This window comes from Sitophilus oryzae, unplaced genomic scaffold (genome assembly GCF_002938485.1).
Source record: "Sitophilus oryzae breed Bouriz unplaced genomic scaffold, Soryzae_2.0 scaffold_1188_pilon_pilon, whole genome shotgun sequence".
Taxonomy (NCBI): domain Eukaryota; kingdom Metazoa; phylum Arthropoda; class Insecta; order Coleoptera; family Curculionidae; genus Sitophilus; species Sitophilus oryzae.
This window is the reverse complement of record NW_022145824.1, coordinates 74,795-95,616: the sequence shown is the minus strand read 5'-3', so window position 1 is coordinate 95,616 and position 20,822 is coordinate 74,795. Positions and strand designations below refer to the sequence as shown.

Sequence of the window (20,822 nt, the reverse complement as noted above, 5' to 3'; positions counted from 1 at the left end):
TCTGAGAACCCGAATTCGATGGTTATCTGATCTTAGGCCAATTTTGGTCTCATCCGAAAAAAGAACAATTTGCCAATTCTCAGTTGTCCAGTTTTAATGTTGAAGGCATCAATTTAGCCGGCCAATTTTATTTTGCCGAGATAACTGTGGGATCCGTAACTCTCTCCTACTGTAAAACCCTCGTGCACGAAGCCTTTTCTTATGATTTCAACTGAAATGTTCACACTTGTAGCTGACAGAAGTTGTCTTTGTAGCTCTGGATGAGAGACATTGGGATTTATTCTAGCAATTTAGCACACAAGGCGGTCTTGTTATTCAGTTGTGACTCTTCGACGACTTTGTATGGGCCTATCCTTGTGTGTTCCTAATTCCAAGTATCTTGCATATGTTTTCGATACAACACCCTTGGTAACGCGTACTATCTATTCTACGTCTCTGTGGAGCATTCCTTGTTCGGTGAGAGCAATAATTCTTCCCCTCTATACATCTGTTAATCCAATATAAGGCATTTTTTAATTTTTTTGGATTGAATGAAAATTACCGGACAATCGTGATTTTACTATTGAACACAAAATTCAAAAGAAAATAAATCGCAGCAGTCGTTTATTCTTTATTAGCATGTTTATTTACAACAAAAAGCCTTATCTTAAAGTTGTATACCAATTTTTATCCTTGCAAGAAATTTAGTCAGAAATAAAGAGTGATTCCATATAAGTTTGGTTGTGTGTATATTGTTTATTAACAAAAACGTTAGATGGTGATTTTTTCAACTTTTCGATCGTTTCTGATCAAAATAAGTGGCACATTTATATAAGAAGTTGTAGAGGGCTAAATTCTCCTAACTTTTGTATTAGTAAGATTGACTGTGAAAAAACTTAAGAACTGCTGTGTGAACTACAAAAACCAACGTGGGCAGAACATCGATTTCCAAAAAGTGATCCACATATTTTGCAATATTGAATTTTTACTGTTAAACACGGGGGATAAGTTTTTAACTGTGATCGGTCCAACATAACAAATGTTACAGGTATTATTATGGTCATACATTTTTTGCTTCACGCTTCACAACGCTGTTTTTACGTTTTTTTTAATATATTTTAGGGATTTCATACATGTTTTTATATAAAATAAAGTTGTTTTTATATGTAATACAGAGTATTTTATTTTTGAAAATAAAAAAAGTAATAATGCGTTTGAGTAAAAAATATTTTCCAATATAATTATACCGAACCACTCCGAAATTATCAAGAGCTTTGGATCACATCCGCTGCACGAACAGCGCCAAATAGTATTTACATTGTCCTTATGGGCACTTTCCAATCTAAACTTGTTTAAGGGAAAAACCGCCATTGAATAGTGCCGGATTCCTACTGGCTAAAAAAACCTCTTCTGCCCTGCGACAGAACCGCATTGAAATCCGCTTTCGCATTTCTTCAATCCGGCCGTTGTCCTTAAGCTTCTTCTATTAGACTCTGCATCATCTGGGACTCAGGCATTTTGTCCCAGGCATTTTTCCCGCCAACTAAGCTATTTGCTACATTTCTTATGTTTCATTTATCTGAGTGCGCTTTACCGTTTTTAATAGGTTATATTGCTGAGTTGGGAATAAAACTATAATATTCGGTATTTATTTTGTTAATATTAATTTAACTGAGCTAAAATGGACACGGACAATACGATTTTTGGGACAGAAGTGAAATAATATTCTAAATGTTGTAGAAATACCTGTCAAATTACATCTTGTGGCATATGGCATAAGAATATCTATGAACGGAATCGTTTCATTGTTAAGGTTCGATATCCCTTACGTCTTAACGATACGGCTTAAGGCAGAATTCAGCATAAGGCAAAACCCGATTTGCCAAATGTGAAATAATGTTGACATATCGGGCTCTGCCTTACTACGCATATACGTATGTTAGTATCACAGAACTATCCATAAGATTTCGATGAAGGCGTATTTCAAAACGGATACCACCCTTAAGATAAAATAATATAAAATAACAGTGAAAAAAAGGCATAAATACATTATGTCAACAAAACAAAACAACGCACATAATTATAAAACTTATCAGTATAATACAAAATGATCGAAAAAAAACGGCGTCAGCGATGGCTATGAAAAGAAGATGGTTGTCATTTTATATGTATGTAAAATTATATGAGAAATGACATCGATCGTCGTTTCCAAGCCATCTGGATGTCGTTTTTTTCGATCATACGGTATTATACATTAGCTTTCAGCAATAGAGTTAGTATAAAACTCAGCTTGTGTTGTATCATTGTTTTTTGTTTGTAAATACAAAACTACTTCTCTTTAACCTAAAATTTAGATATTTATTTGTATTTCATATCAGAACTAATTCATACGAATCATTACTAAAAAATTAATCATTATTAAAATAAAAAATACCATAAAGTGTAATCTTTAGCAAACAAATTATAAAAACTGAATATATGGAACATATATGATAAGAAAAAATTAGTATAACGCACATTAGAAGCATAGTAAAAGTGAAAATATACAATTAGGTATATTATTAACTTGATTCAATCTAATAAATAGCCAAATACGCATTCAACCTGAAATCGCAATTTAATTAGTAACATCTACACACCAAATTTAACTATTTTAGTATATTTGAAAAAAGCCGATTGTATTTAAATTTTGATTCACCGTGCAATACCCAAATAAATTTGATATTCATTATTTTTAATATATTTTATAAATTTTATACATACATGTTTTGCTTCGTTTTTTAAAAATGCTAATATTTTTTCATCGTTAATTCTCATTTTTTATAGGAATCTGAATTATTATTGGCGGAAACTACAAAATTTCTGTGATGCTCAACGCACTGTTGCGGGACCCTGTATAATAGAGATATAAAAGTACCAATAAGGGCAATAAAACGTATTAGAAAGTTATCCATTTATTGGTTCTACATGAATCGTAGACTATCCAAATTTATTTCTATCCAAACCGCCCACCTTTATAATAGGTCTGAAAGGTTGGTATCTATGAACATTGTGCTATGGTTCCTATAGAACAGTGATGGTGAACCTGGTGAGCTCAGTGTGTCAAAATTTTGAAAAATCGACACATAATTTTCGTGGCGTGTCACACATCACAAAAGTAAAGACTAAAAAACTAAAAATATTTATTATTTGTTACACAATATTATTGTACAGGGTTATCATTTTAGTTTGACCCACTTTTAAAAGCTTATAACTTTTTTGTTTGTTGCGTTAAAGCAGTCATTCAAAAATTTTACATGCTTTTGTCAATCTTGAATGAAATTAAGAAGAAGAATGCACATGTGTGGTACATTTTTGAATTCGGAGAAAAGGGGACTATCTAATGCGCTACTAATATACAGGGTGTCCCATTTAAAAAGTTTTTTTTTAGTTTTAAAAATCTGACATGTGACACCTACTGTCATTTTTGACAACACTCGCAAAAACTTGTCTGAAACTTCTACGATATGTTTTTTGAATGAATGCTTTAACCCAATAAACAAAAAAGTTATAAGCTTTTAAAAGTGGGTCAAACTAAAATGATAACCCTGTACAGGATGGACCATTTTGGTTGTTTCTATAGTGTATCTAGGAAACCGTGAGAAATATTCAAATTTTGATATTGCACTCTCGGGTTCTTTTTTTGAAAAAATTACAATGGCGCAAACGGATCGTGGCTATCTTGATCGGTTTCGAAGCTACAGGGAGATTCTCAAATTTTGTACTTTATGAAGATGTTCGATAGTTTGTTTATTTCAGCCCCCACGGAAAAATGAATTATACATTCTAAAGGCACTTTTCTGTGTAGAATGCAGTGACGTAGTCAGACTTTTTTCGAAAAAAATATTTTTTGAGATATTAACTATACTTAAGTTTTTTTAAATAGAACCATAAAAAGAAATGTATATTTTTAAATTTTCTTATTCAGCTTGGCATAGAAATGGAATGGCTTCTCGAAAATAGATAACACTCTATATTTATTTTCACTATTAACTTCAACATTTCAAATTTTTCTTAAAATATCCATTTAGTGGATAGTAGGCCGCGCCGAGTAACAAAGTAAACGGTTGTCATGGTGATCGGAACATACCTTTCACAGATTCAACAGATTGAAGTGTGTGTATTTTAAATAATAAAAAATGAGTAAATTTGAAAATTTTGAGAAATATATGTTAGAATGTTATATTGAGTCTAACAAACATAAGCAAATGGCAAGTGATTTATATTTTGAGCGGTATCCAGAGCGCGAGCAATCAAACCCAGCCATTTTTAAAAGGTTAGAAGATAGTTTAATCAATTTTGGATCTTTCCAAAAACCGGGCCTGAAAAATTATCAGAAAGAAGATGAATAAAATCAATATATTAATGTCCTCGGAGCCGTAACACTAGATCCAACATCAAGTATACTCTGTTTTTTTACTCTCAGGTAAGATTTCGACAGACGATGACAGAACAAAAGCAGATGACGTCCCATACCAATCTATTTATTTAACTAAAAAAAGTTTCTAATAATTTTTAAGTTAACTATGGATGAGTTTAATTATAAATGCATCGTCTCTGTTGTTTTTAACCAGTTTTATTGGTTTATTTCAAAAATGAGAGATCGTATTTCAATTTTATTGGTTTGACGGAACGATAAACGACAAACGGACGCCGATGCGTATGAACTCGCCTTTAGATTTTTGACGTTTGTCAAAGTCTTGCCAAATTATAGGTTAGAATTTTGTGTCAACTTTTAATCAAATACTGCGTTTTGGAAGATGATGCATTTTGATTAGTGTTATTACGTGTGTTTTGTGTCTTTTGAAATCAAGTGGAGGAGGAAAATCGAGTGAAAATTAACTGTAGACCCAGAGCTTTGCCCAGAGCACTGTTTATGGTTAATACTGCTGCCCAGGCAGAAAGTCTTATACACCAATAAAGTTACCATCAATAAAGTTCGTATACCATCTCGTCGTAGATAAGTGCATCTCGAATATGGTAGAAGGACCATACTAAATACGTACTAAAAACTGGAGTAGCTATATCGACATCACACGATAGGTAAATAATGGATTTTAGTACTGCAGAGAAAAATAATGTCAAAAGGTACCTACTGGTTTAAAAAAATTAATATTAAAGTTAATTAAATTAACCTTTAAGGTATAAAATTTGGTAAATGTTATTATTAATAAAATAGTTTGTTTTATTTATGTTGTTTTAATTATTTATTCCTGCGGAATATTACAAGTTTGTATTTGTACATAAGTTATATTGATAAATAAAATCATAAATGCGGGAAGTTTCATAAAGCTTGAAAGTAAGAAATAGTTCTTTTTTATATTTTTTTTTGTATGTGGCGTCTTGTTCTTGTTTGTTTTGTATTAACACATACCGTTTGTTATTAAATAAAATAACTCGATTGACATTTTTTAGTTTTATACAGTTTTTTTCACAATATTTTGAAGTAATCACTTGTCCTTGTCAGTCAAATTTTAAATATATTAATTTCCTGCTATGCGTTCCAGTTGTACCAACTTATTTCTTTGTAAAATAAAATAAACTACTTTGAAATTAAAATGACACACACATCTATCACTGTCAAGGATCTTCTCGTTGGACAGACTATAGAGCCATTGAATTCTGTTAGCGGCGCGAGGCGGCGCCGGCGTGCGGAGACGGTACCAACTCTGTCTAGATAATAATGGGCAGCAGTCTGATCATTTAATATAGTCTTTATGTTTTTATTTATTTTTTTTTATATTAACTGAGAAGCCCGATTGAAGTAACCTCTTGAGTTTATATTAAAATATGTTTTTTTTTTGTTTCTCTCACACTTATTTTTTATTTGCTTGGTATTGTTCCATTTTATTTAATTGCTAATTCGTATATTCGGCTCCGAGGACATTAATATATTGATTTTCTTTATCTTCTTTCTGATAATTTTTCGGACGCGGTTTTTGAAAAGATCCAAAATTGATTAAACTATCTTCTAACCTTTTAAAAATGGCTGGGTTTGGTTGCTCGCGCTCTGGATACCGCTCAAAATATAAATCAGCTGCCATTTGCTTATGTTTGTTAGACTCAATATAACATTCTAACATATTATATTTCTCAAAATTTTCAAATTTACTATTTTTTTTATTATTTAAAATACACACACTTCAATCTGTTGAAATGAAATGTCCCGCATCCATCAAAGGTATGTTCCGATCATCATGACAACCGTTTACTTTGTTCCTCGGCGCGGCCTACTATCCACTAAGTGGATATTTTAAGAAAAATTTGAAATGTTGAGGTTAATAGTGAAAATAAATATAGAGTGTTATATATTTTCGAGAAGCCCATGCCAAGCTGAATAAGAAAATTTAAAAATATACAGCGGGTTCTATTTAAAAAAAAACATAAGTATAGTTAATATCTCAAAAAATATTTTTTTCGAAAAAAGTCTGACTACGCCACTGCATTCTACACAAAAAAGTGCCTTTAGAATGTATAATTCATTTTTCCGTGGTTGCTAAAATAAACAAACTATCGAACATCTTCAAAAAGTACAAAATTTGAGAATCTCCCTGTAGCTTCGAAACCGATCAAGATAGCCACGATCCGTTTACGCCATTGTAATTTTTTCTAAAAAAGAACCCGAGACTGCAGTATCAAAATTTGAATATTTCTCACGGTTTCCTAGATACCCTATAGAAACAACCAAAATGGTCCACCCTGTACATACATGCACGTCTGGTTTCAGAATTACATACGTATTATTAACGTAAGTAATAATATCATTATTATCCACCAACTCTGGCCATTATGAGAGACAACTATTTGAATTATGATTTTTTTATCTTTTAAAATGCATGTCACCAAAACTGAGTTCGCGTGTCATCGGTTCGCCATCACTGCTGTAGAACGAGGAAAGATGATAGCTATTCAAAGATCCTTTCACTTTTTATTATCTCTCTGGTCTTCTTATAATATCTCTAGGGAGGTACCAACTTTCGGGATCGGGATCCCGTTTTGATTCCCGGCATAAGAATGACTATCAGAATAAGAAATTTAATCTACAGGAATACTTAATAAAAATTCAGCTACATATATCAAAAGGAAAATGAGAAAAGAACTTTATTAAAATAAACAAAACAAAGTTATTCTTGTTTCAAAAAAATAGCAAACACGGAAATATAACTTTTAGATACTGACGTTCTGCTTGGTATAAATAAAATATGATCTTTGAAAAACTAAAGTGTATAAAGTCGAATCATTTTAGATTGGGCATTTAAATTTTCACACGAAAAGATCATAATAAATGAGGTTACAAAATCAAACCAAAAATTATTATTTCATATTTTCTTTCAATTTGGCAACATGGCAGTTCTTGTCCCTTTCAGCTGCTTCTAACTTTGCCATCGTACTGTACCTTTTCAATTAAAATATACACGTATAAATATTGTCTGATAAAAAATACAAAAGTTCATATTAAATATTTAATTAACCTAATACAATAAAACGAAAGTAAAAGAAAAGAGTCAAGTTGTAAAAAATTGGGGTTACTGATATTTGCAGATGTATCAAAGTAGATCTCCAAGTCATACTAACAAATCATCACCTAAATTTTGCCCCTTCGAAATCGGATGTCCTTGATCTCGTTTAAAAAAATCGCACTATTGTTCTGCTATTTAAACAATAACACATATTTACCTATAATTTCTACAATGTTTTCTATTCTTAGTTTATTTTTAATGAGGAATTCCATTAACTACATTAATATTAATTGTAATTTTACATTAAAATAAATTCTACCGGGCACCTTAAATTTTCATGTAAAGTTTAAGTACTGTCACATGTTCTGTCAATCCGTTGCGCATAGTCATGTATTTTATATTGGTACTCAACGGATTATCCGCGTGCATATGAAATGACGCATTTAATCATATGCCCACTCGCAAGCGTTGTCGTACGGGCTCGACAGATGGCCGTCAGACGATTTCATCCAGATGGATCATACGCGCATGTGAAAATATACCTATAGTCATGGTACTTCCTCGATTACTTACTACTACTCACGTAGTTGTAGATATTCGCTTTTGAAGAAGTCAGTAAGGAAGGTGTTATTTTTGTCCCAGAAATCATGAATCATGAAATCATTAAATGCCCCAACTGCACTGAATGGATGTGTAAAATCCATCAACAATGGCTTAGCAAATAAGGTCAAAGCAGTTTATGAATCCAAAAATTCAGGCAATTAATATTTAATTACGCTTTATAAGTTTTTCAATCAATGTCTACTACTGTTAAAATTTAAAAAATGGGTATGGTTTACATAATTACTCATTTATGACATCCAATTTTTTTTCTCGTGTTTCTCATCAAACATTAATTAGGGTAGTAAAATACCCCACGCGAGTATTTAGGTAGAAAAGGGGTCGCGAGTAACGTAGTAAGATTAATAAAATGTATAAATGTTAAGCCATCATTCAACGATCACGTCATATATTGTCGAACTCTCTCAATCACTTGAAACGGTTAACCAATCCAAGCCTTTAAATTCAACCAATAAAATTAATATCGTATCATCGTATCGTCGGATAACGGATGCATGAAAATCAAGCCTTACTCGTAAATGTAATTCGGGCTTTAGTAATTGAAGGCTCCAAGGGAAAAACTTGATAAGCGCAAATTTCATTTTTTTAGGATTTTGCAATATTATAGTAGGTCTAACTGGTCCCTACATAATGTATAAACTCTGCAGGGCAATAAGTTGTTAAATCCCATGATATATACCTAGTAAAAATATAGAATACATAGAAAGAACCTGATAACCAGCAGCCATCCAGTGCTCTCCTGTAAAATTAGTAAAATGGCGCTCATCATGTTTTTCCCCTGGACCCTTCAATTGTTATTATCATTTGATTTGGGGAATTTGATTGTTGCTGTGAAACAATATTAAATTTTTTTGTTGCAAAAATGCCTCAAATATTTAACCTAAATGAACAAGTGCTCATTTGTAAGCTTATAAATTATTTTTCTCGAAAAAGAGACACTGGTAGAATACTCTTGCTCGTGGACGCCGCCGTATATGAAGTAAGTACAATGCAAAGGTGTAATACTCCTATGTAAAATACAAATTGATATAAAGCGTTTTTAAATAATATAGCGAGTTGCTGATGCTTTAAAAATAAGAATTTCAACAGTCCAAAGGATTGGAATTAAATGGATCGTAACTGATGAAGAGTTCAAGAAAAAATGGATAAATGCCGAAAAAAAACGAAGTCGCTCAATCAATAATATAGAACGTACTTAAAATTTTCTAAACAATATGAACTGATCTCAGACAAACCCTAAAACTGATATTTGACAAATAATGATGACGTAACGGTGAACGATGGCTGAACAGTCTTTATACATTTCATGCAGAATCGAAAAAGCATAAAATACAGAAGCAAATATGTAGTTCTTTTATTTATAACCAAATTCGTAGCCACTACCGGTTAAACCGGTAGTGCAATGAAGTAGAAAAATATTTAAAGATGTACATAATCTCAAAATATTTTTAACCTAAAACTCAGTAAAATAAATTCTAAAAATGTAGTGAATAAGTTGTGTGAAAAAAAAACCTGTACTTTCGTTGCATTACCACAAACTTCTTAAATTATGAGTTGATATATTAGGACTTACCACACGGTTGATAACAACTCCAAAATAATCCACGAGACTTTCGCCGTAAAAGAAATAATTCGAGGTGAGCAGGAAGTACCAGGATAGAGATCGGAACCAGGGTAATCCGTGAATGCGATAGACTGCATAGCCGATGTTGATGATCTCCTGGAAGCACTTAACTTGAACCACCAAAGTCTGCAATTAAAGATTAAAGAATTAAATAATACCTTGTTTTTTAATTGGGTTTTAAAACTTGCTATTTCTTAATAGCTTGTTTTTCAAAAATGGTATACTTAGGTTATGTTAACTGCTATGAAGACAAATTTAAAATGTGTTCCCTTTAAAGGTGGGCAAAGATTGAACGAGTGGTCCATTTGAACGAGTATTAAAAATGAATCGTGAGATTCGATTCATTGCTTGCAATACGGTTCGTTCAATTGAATCGTGGCCAGCACGGATCTATAAGATTTGAACGATAAGCCGAAAAAAGAATCATGAGAATTGAATCTGATTACAATGCGATCGTTGGTTCAAAGAGTCGAGGGAATTAATTCATTGCTTACAATACGGTTCGTTCAATTAAATCGTGGCCAGCACGGATCCATAAGATTTGAATGATGAGCCGTAAAAAGAATCGTGATTCAATTCTCACGATTCTTTTTTCGAATCACAATGTAATCATTCGTTTCTACGGCGCGGCCGGCGGCGGCGGTGATGTAGGTATAGAGTCAGGTACCAATATTTAGGCTTGAACAAAAGCCGTAAACAAACATCATGGGCATAAAATGCAAATGATAAGAAAGTTAAAATTTATATTAGTTATTTACAAGAAAGAAACTTACTTATACTGTGATTAGTACGGGAGTATCTGTAAGGTATTTAATTTTTAAAATAATATTACCGACTATAAATCATTAAATGTCGGACTAAAAGACGAAATCGTGTTTTTATACAACTCCAAATAAATAGCGTTTTGGCCTCTGCTCAATATGATAAAAAACGGCGTCAGCGATGGTTATAAAATGAAGATCGCTCTCATTTTATATGTAAAATTATATGGGGAATGTCATCAATGCTCATTTCTATGGCTCTAAAAATATCGAAAAATATTAAATTGGTATTAATAAGTCTTTAATAAATAGTATACGAGTATATACAGGGTGGTCCGAACTGTATTCCGGAAACTTCGGCAGCATATTCTGCAGATAAAAATAAGTAAAAAAGTTCGTATAAAGGTATGTCCCAAAATGCTTAGTTTCGGAGATACAGGGTGTAGAAGTTTTATTTTTATTTAGATTTTTTCCAAATAATTTCTGAAGTAACGTGAATATTTGGATGAAAATTGGTGTCTGTAACTGAAAATAAACATTTTTATCTGCAGAATATGCTGCCGAAGTTTCCGGAATACAGTTCGGACCACCCTGTATATTATTATAATAATTGGATTGATAATTTAATATTATTGGTAAAATAATCAGTCCAATTACGCCAGTGTCATAAAGTGTTGAAAAACAAATGAAAGAACTGTATTTTTCTTTTTCTGGTCCCTTAAGTAATTGTCCTATCAAATTATCGCCGGTAGTGCCAGTTACGATTCTTGTTTTTATAAAACGTAATTTGTGCATGTGATTCTTTGAAAAAGACAAATGAACGAATCGTAGGAGTCAATTCAATATCTGAAATTGATTTTGTGTGATTCGATTCAGTAAAAAAAATCGTAATGCCCATCACTAGTTCCCTTTACTCCCTTACATATGTAAATATTTGTGTTGTTGAAAAACGTTGTTCAGATTAATATTATATTTAATTAAAACCATCTATTTGTTGTAAATTCTATGGCATCACATTAAAATGGACTTTAAACATGTAAAAAGCATTAGATGTTTAGATAATATATCAAAAACTATCAATTATTCGAATTCATTTCTACTTAAACAAACGGGAAAATTTTTATCAAGTTTTCGAAAGAATGTTTGTAGGTACGTAATCAATTCAGAATGCCCAACAACAACTAAAATCATTTTGACGTATGTCATGTGTAAAAATATGGAAAAACGTTTTTCAAAAAGAAATAAATGAATAAAAATGTCCTGACAAAAGACAATGCGGATCTAATAAATTTAATGTTTCTATTAGGCGTTATCTTTGTTTTTGCTTTGATAAATATAACAATAAATTTTTAGAAAAACGAAAACCATTAATTTTTGAAATAGCGATTGCATTGAAATGCCGATTCGTTGCAATGCAATAGCCTATAGAAAAAAAAAGCTCATAAATAAGTTGATTCTCTATTCTACTAATTTCTTCTTTTCTAGAGTATATAAACACGACTTGTCGTAAAGTAGCGGTAAGATATTAAGTCCCGCATCGTGAGATAGCGGCCTGCGTGCAATGGTAGTACTTTCGTACCACCGAGGCACAACTATCGATAGTAAATAAAGGCTTTTTTCGGCTAGCCCAAATTATATAATGGAAAATAAATTTCTTGCAGTTTTTAGGTATATAATAAAATTATATAAACTTCTAGCACGCAGGCCGCTATCTCGCGATGCGGGACTTAATATCTTACCGCTACTTTACGACAAGTCGTGTTTATATACTCTGCGCTGTGCTCGACATATTGTGGAAAAGACCCAAGCTCACCTGATGATGGGGTAGGGCTCCGAAACCGGTAGTGAGAGCAGGTTGATCCACATTATGTCGAACACAGCGTGGAATTAATTTCTATATTAGCAGTTCAAGGCAAGAAACTCTTATATAATTTTATTATATATCTACCTAAAAGCTGCAAGAAATTTATTTTCCATTATATACTTAAGAAGAAGATACCCCGAGCTGGTCTCGAACTCGGACTCCTCGCTTCATAGGCGGAAACTCTGCGCGCTGCGCTATAGAGACTTGCTCGATTTATATTCAACACTACGCACTAAATAAAAACAGAAGTGTCTAGCCCTAGCAGTCAACTTTTAAGCTTGACCAATCAGGTTGGTTAGCGTGGTTATTTGAAGTGTGTTAATTCATTTGTGTTTGTCAAAAACTCTAACGTGATTGGTCGAGCTTAATAGTTGCCTGCTAGGGCTAGACACAAGTAATAAAAATTATAGGATCTTCTTCCGATGCGCAGTAGTGAACGCAACGTGTTTCGGCAGCGAGACGGCGCACATGCTGTTCCAGAGAGCATAGTAAAAGATATATCAAAGAACCAGCTTTCTTAAAATAATTTCTCGAAAATATTGCTAGCTCTTAGACTAATAGAAAACAACCACATTGCATATATTTTAAAATGCTCATAAATAATTTGATTCTCTATTCCAGACTAATTCCTTCTTTTCTATAAGCCAAGTATTCCTGTGTATACTAATAAAATGAAGTTCAGTTTAGTTGAAAAAAGCTCACACTTATTCTAAAATTTAATTACAAATAAAGGAAAAGAAGAAAATAGTATATTGTGCAACTAGTGCGAAAAGTTGTCGATTGGCCAAGAGAGCGAAGTTGAACGCACGAGCGAAGCGAGTGCGCTCATTCGTTCGAGTTGCTTTTTAATATGTCTCTTTTGTTATATTTCATCATGTAAACAAAAGAGACTTATTAAAAAGTAAAAAATACTTTAAAAATCTCGTGACAAGAAAAACAACTTTTGGAACACCCCATAGATGAATGCAAAAGATGACATTAAAAACTTGAAATTTTTAAATCGAATTTTAGAGTAGAAAGTGAAGGAATTTTAACGTTGCTTCTTCATAATGGTGTTTAATAATTTGTTTACATGATGAAATATAGCAAAAGAGATATATTAAAAAGCAACGTAATAAATAAACAAAAAATAAAAAATGTATTTAAATTTCAACTTCCTTAATATTGACACTTATTATTAATATTGAGACTGTCTTTTTTGCTTGTCAATTTGCGTGTGCCAATAAAAATTTGAGTGCGAGAAGTTTACTTGTCGCAGTCAAATCGACATTAAATTTGCTCAAAACTAGTGTGGTAATTGTGAATTGGGCAATTAGCGTCTTTTCAACTCCGAAAGAATGCGAAAAGATACTACTTTCCCCGCATGAGTAATAAAAATATATTTTTATAATTTTTGTTGTCTGTCCCACGATACTTTTAAAATTTTAGTATTTATTTTATGTATAAGATTAGCAACTCAATATGGTAATTAGTAAGTATTCATAAAACGTTATATGAACATTTACGTCCGGTTTCATTGTTTTTTTATGAACTACAATAATTAACAAAAGTTTAAAGTACCAATAAAAATTACATTATTCCTATATGTATACGTACACCTATGGAATTTAAAATATGCTTTTTATAAACTGCATTTTTCTACATCGACTATTTAAGTTGATGTCCTAGTAAGTTAACCCTAAACTCATTTTTAATTCTAGCATATATACCGAGATACGTACACAATCATAGATATTCTGTTCTAATACCGTATGATCGAGAAAAAAACCGCGTCCAGTTCGCTTGGAAATGGCGATCCATTACATTCTCCATATAATTTTACATATAAAATGACAGCGATCTTCAATTCATAGCCATAGCTGATGCCGTTTTTTTTATTATATTGTACTACATAACACATAATACCGTATTCGAAAAAGACGGCGCGGCGTCCAGTTATAGCTTGGAAATGACGATCGATAGCTTTCCCCATGCCTGTGATAGATTTGCGTCTTTTCCTTATGTTTTATATGAAATGGCGTTAGCAGGTTTAGGACTAGGAAATTTAAAACCCTTTATTTAAGAAATTTCCGACGTTTTAACGCATATTCTTGTCTTATTCAAGACTATTTTCAGCTAAAAAGTTCTATTGTCAAGAATAAATATTAGCAGTAGCGTTGATTGAAGAAATGAGAAGATGCGCAACATTATGAGCGATTTCGTGGTACAAAACCTGTCCGAGATGTAGCTGGCGATACCGTAGCCGCTAGTCAATCTGTCCGAGATTTTAACTCTGCGCCGCGCCGCCGCCGCTGCGCGCTGATAGTCGTTCACAGTGCAGCGGATAAAGAATACTGTACTGTAGTTCTGCTTTCAGTCGACAAAGTGAGCAGTTGCTGGAGACAGTGTTGCCAAGATTAATCCGTAAATTTTAATAGTACGTATTTCAATAAAGAACGTCTACTAGATCTGTGTCTATAAAATTAATGCGGACAAAAAATAGAAGCGACAGAGGATCCACGTTACTTGACGAATATGTCACCGCCCACTCATTTCATTCGCTACTTGCAAATTTGTCAAATTTTTATTGATGGGACGCGTCCAGTGGCATGCCGTATAGGAGGCACGGGGGGCGGGGGCGATTGCCCCCTCCGCCCTTAGCTCTGACTGAGTGATGCGCCCTAGTGAAATCGCAACCTCAACATAGCTCGCCAACCCCGCCCTTTTACCCACGGCACGCTACTGGACGCGTCGTCTAATTTTTTACGAGAAACTTCGAGAGAATATCGTTTCTCCCTTTACGGATGCCCCGTAGCTTCAGAACGGATAGACGTACTGTACGTTAATATTACGGATTTTTTAATCATTAAACAATTTAATATAATATTATATAATTTTAAACAAAGAACGGCGTCAGAGTTGGCTTGTAAATGAAGATCGCTGTTATTTCGTATGTAAAATATTGTGGTAAATGTCAATAGTCGGCATTTCCAAGCCAACTAAACGACTTTTCATACATTCATCATACGAAATATTCAGTACCTATAAAAGAATTTGTATTTCTTCTTTATTCTATGTTTAACACGAATAAATTTTCAATACATATTATAATAAGTTTTATTTCAGAAACTTTTGACACCTAATATACAAGGAAAATGTTTACTTTACCGTGATCATGAGAGCCAATGGTCCACCGTAGATGACCAGAAAGAAAAAGAAGATCATAACCATGCTGAATATAGCTCGAACGGCCCAATTTCGCCATCGATCGGGTAGATCGCGCACTAACCATTCCAAAAGGCCCGGGGCCTTATCGGTACCCGTCGGAATGGTTCCCGAAAGGTCCACAGCAGCTTTGGGAATCTTATCATCTTCACTGTCAATCTATTATAAAAAATAAAGACATTCTTATAAATTATCAATTAGGTACATACCATAGACTTAAAATAAAATATAGACTGAGCAGCTTATTCATAAATAGCTGGAAAATGCGGTCAGACAATGTCTTGTTATTGTGTTATTTTTTTAGATTCTAATGCCGGGTCCAGACCAGGGTGACAAAAAATAAACACGATTTTGAGACAAAAACAAGACAAACTCGCAAAAAAATGGAGACTTCTGACAAGACAAACTTGAGACAAATTATTCACAGCGCAATAACAAAAGTACAAAAAAGTCAAAAATTTAGTTATTGCGAAGTAGTTTTATTAACCAAGTGTGATTTCACTGGTCTCCTACTGTTGGCAGCACACGCCATCCACACTGCGCCGACAACTTGTCGCAAAATATACGAACAAAACATAGACACTTTGATCTTTACCGACTCGAGAGGGGACATTGAAAAGTCTCCGAATTTTGAAACAAAACAAAAATGTCGCAGAAATATATTGGATTTGCCACAACTTTGTCGTAAAACATGAATGTTTCTGTCTTGTCACAGTTTTGTCTGCTTGGTCTGGACCCGGCATTACGAGTGCGACACGAGCGATAGATAGGTTGTCTCCATCGTAACGGTCGTTCCCTGACGACTCTGACGAGAAATGCAACACTGTCTTTCGTTTCTCAGTACACCCGGGTGGAACTCTGTAACGAAATAGCGATCGGTAGCGATGAAGAATACTGTCGCTTGCCATTTAGTTTGTAGGGCCAAGGTCAGTATTCTTCACTGCTACCGATCGCTATTTAGTTAACCACCCCTACCTGAGTTCTACCCCTGAACTCTCCGTATCATAGCCGGGTATTTTTTTATTTTAATGAAGCTATAATTCAATTAAAAATATATCGTAACTTTTTTATATTTTATTAAGATTTAGGAGAGGTTTTTTAAATAAAAGTTTAGAAAAAAAACGTCTTAAGAGTCCAAAAACGGTAAAAATAATAAAATACATGTTATAGAAGAAATGTTAATAATCGAAATTACGTATTTAATTTTTTAAATTAATAATAAATTATTAATTTTAGTCAAACATTTACAACCCTAATATTAATCAAAACAGGATCTATTCTATAGATATAATAGAATCGGCGACAGGGAAAGTGAAAAAACTTTATGATTGTTCTGTGCCATTACAGCAAGCTTTTAAGAAGTGGATAAAATGAAAACTAGATTTATTTAACTCGGTACTGTCTTTATTATACCGGGTGCGTCCCAAAAGTGGCTCACCCCCATAATTTTTGTATTTTTTCAAATAAAAAAACAAGATTTGATATGTTAATATATGACATAAATTAGGATTCATTGACGCATTTAATTGTTTTTGGTCATTTCCTGTTTCACCGGAAATGACTATAACTTTTGATTTTTAAATGGCACCCTCGGTATATTTCTATTTTATTCGATAGAAAATGGCACTTTGAATAGAGTGACATATCATATGTCACCTTTTGACATGTTCGCATATGGTTTAATTGAAATTTGTAACACGCGGTTCATAACGACAATTTGACTCAAAATACCAAGTGTGTGGTATCATATATTCATAAAAAAATGCGATTAAAAATACGACTTGTGCATCTTTTAACCGGCCTAGACAAGACACGAAAAATATTAGATCATCAAAACTATTTTTCCAAGGCTCCTTGATTAAAACTTAGTGTTTTTAACAGCGCCAGGACAACCTGGATTGAAATTTAAAATACTAGCACCCTCGGTATTTTTTTACTTTATTTGATAGAAATGACACTCTGAAAATAAATGACATATCATATATCAACTTTTGACATTTTCGCATATGGTTTATTTGAAATTGTAACCTGCGGTTCATAACGACAATTTTACTCGAAATCCCAAGTGTGTGGTATCAAATTATTCGTAAAAAATGCTTTTTCCAAATATGATATTGAGCCACACTCGTTCCATTTGAAAAAATTGAGATATGATTAAAAATACGATTTGGTCATCTTTTAACCGGCCAGGACAAAACACTAAAAACATTAGACGGTCAAATCTATTTTTCCACGGCTCCTTATTAAAAATTAGTGTTTTTAACACAGCCATGGCACTCTAGATTGAAATTTAAAATACAATTTGTTTTTGAGCGAATATGCCAAAAGTTGACATATGATATGTCATTCGATTCAGAGTGTCATTTTCTATCGAATAAAGTAAAAAAATACCGAGGGTGCCATTTAAAAATCAAAAGTTGTAGTCATTTCCGGCTAAACAGGAAGTGACCGAAAATAATTGAATACGTCAATCAATCCTAATTTATGTCATATGCTAACATACCAAATCTCATTTTTTTATCTGAAGAAATAAAAAAGTTATAGGGGTGAGCAACTTTTGAGACGCATACCAAATATATATATATATATATATATATATATATATATATATATATATATAGATATATATATATATATATATATATATATATATATATATATATATATATATATATATATATATATATATAGATTATATTAAAGTAATAAAGACGTGACAACATAGGCTGGAAAGGAAGACTCGGTCGACTGCGGTCAACTGTGACCAGAAGTAAACATGTGTACAAAAATTATTGTTTGATCGCGTTTAGATGTAAATAGTGTAGTCTATATTTTATCTTAAGTATATGTATACACTAGAGTTATTTTCATAAACAAGGTAAAAAATACATTATTAACTTTTTAGAGTGTTTAGAGTGTCTTGTCTCGGATCCCGGAAGATCATTAGATATACTATTTCAGAAAGCGTCAATCAAATTATAAAATCAAATGTTATAAAAATGTTCATAAAGTAAAAAATACACACTTATACTTAATAGCGTATGATGGAAAAAAAACGGCGTCCAGTTGGCTTGGAAATGAACATTGATGACATTCCCCATATAATCTTATATATAAAATGACAGCGATCTTTTTTTCATAGCCATCGTTGACGCCGTTTTTGAAGTGAAACTTCTTTACGCGCGATGAGAGTAAAAATTCAAGGCCACGACACACGAGCTAGCGTTACGCGAAGCGTCACGCCAAGGTCGCTAAGCGTCACAAAAATGGTATCGGTCTTGGGGAATCGTAACTCGTGCCCTATGTGAGCTAGGGGGCTGAAACACTGATCTTTTCATGATATTTTGACGTCGGATTTGCGACGTCTCGTGCGCTGGGAAACCCCATCATCAATGGCAACAAATCGTCCGATTTAATGGGTCTTTGGAGCATTGTAACCAAAGGTTGTAACTCGGGCCCTATGTGAATGAGAAGGTTGAAACTCGGAAAGTAGATGGGACTCGAAGAATCCCATCTTTTCATGACATCTTGACTACGTTTCGTGCACTACAAAACCCCATAATCAATGAATCAAATCAAAAAATCGTCCGATTTAAATGAAATTTGGTATGTCTGTTGGAGGCAGATGCCGAAGTGGACCTATGTCCGAAATAATTAGACATATGGCGAGTTGTCCACACTAAACTTGCCAGATACCTGGAAGTCCAACTTCATGGTTATAAATAGTCTTCCTTGCGGAGGGGGTTAATCTTTTTTTTGGTATAATATAACAACAAAAGATTAACACCCTCCACATAGAAGATGAAACCAATGCAATCAAAACTCTTCCGCGTTAACTTTGTGGATATAGGTAGGTATATTTAATTATAATCGCCATATGTCTAATTATTTCGGACATAGGCCGAATTCGGCATCTGCCTCCGACATGTGGATAGGTTGGACCAAGGCCAACTTGACCGTGTACGACACGTATCACTGTCAGTTTTGACGTAAGAAATGTCAAAAGTTGATGTCGTCCGATCGCGACCAAATTTGCAGGGTAGGCAATGTGAGCGACGGTGCCACACGATGCAAAATTGAATATGACATTTCGTTTACATCTTCATCGGGGTGGGACTAATGATTCGATATTGAAGAAAAATGTGGGACGATTTCTGCATAATTGGGGACGGGCTGACGGGCTACAGGATGACGCCCTCGATGTTTCGAACCGATGCACAGTCTAGCGCTCTATGGACAAAAACCAGATAAAACCTGTTTCGCATAAGTATATAATCACCAAAAAATATACGAAAAAAATTGATACATGAGCAGCAATGCAAATACCAAAAATTGAATATCAGTATTTTTATTATAGTGGAAGTGTGTTTAAGTGACCGCATTTTTCAATTAAATTGGGGTGAATATTGTGTAGACGAAAAGAATATTTCCTAGCTGCACAAAATGGAGAAAAACACCTATAGTAAGTACATTCTTTTTCCATATTAGCTGTTGTTAAATTCGATCATTGCTTTTATATACATGGCCATTCCAAAAAGTCAAATCGAGTCTGAATGAAAATTGGTAGTGTAATTTTATTTAAGGTTTTAAAAAAATGGTATAAAATGGTAGACAAGATTTTTCGTGTAATGTTGTCCCAAGTATTGTACTTTAAAACCATTATTTCACTGTCTGCGGAAAACTGCGATATTTTAAGTTTTCGATTATTTTAGGAGAATGTCCAGTACTTAAAATAAAAGATATTTTTGAACAATGGTATAATAATGCCAAAAGTGATAGAGTGGCAAAAATTTGTGAAAAAATTAAGTTATGTTTACATTTAGAAGATTGTTCTGAAGAAGTTGATTCGTTTTTACAAGAAGAAAGTCGTTTCCAGGTAGAAAGTTCTTGATTTTTTTTCGTTTTTTGTTGAACTTAAATTATTGCCCTTTATGATTTTAATTTAATTGTCTTAATTTTCAAACTGAGCTTGCCATAATGTTATCTGTGATTGAATAATTGTGATAGAAATAACTTTTTAACCTTTTTTGATTTTTTTTAACCTTTTAATTTGTTTTGTGATTGTATTTTACATTTTTTGACCTCTGTATGACTATTGGAATTTGTTTATTATTCTGATTGTAATTATTTTAGCTTTCTTGGGCTTGAAGATGGGAATTGTTAAGTCCCGAAACATGTCGCCCCGCTTCTTTTTTTGAAGCAAATTAATTTTAAATAAACATCTTAAAAGATTGTGAGTTTTTTGTCCCTTACCCCTTGTCAGAGTATTT

The 20,822-nt window shown here is 33.0% G+C and overlaps 1 protein-coding gene across 1 annotated transcript in view; it reads right to left on the bottom strand.

Annotated features, from left to right (window-relative positions):
* LOC115891580 (phosphatidate cytidylyltransferase, photoreceptor-specific) overlaps positions 1–20,822 on the bottom strand; it is a 45,613-nt gene that overhangs the window by 24,085 nt on the left and 706 nt on the right. The window contains exons 2-3 of the mRNA XM_030912075.1: positions 15,496–15,711; positions 9,673–9,849 (exon numbers count right to left, since the gene is read on the bottom strand). Coding sequence (XP_030767935.1) covers positions 9,673–9,849; positions 15,496–15,711 — 393 coding nt within the window. The remainder of the gene's footprint in view (positions 1–9,672; positions 9,850–15,495; positions 15,712–20,822) is intronic.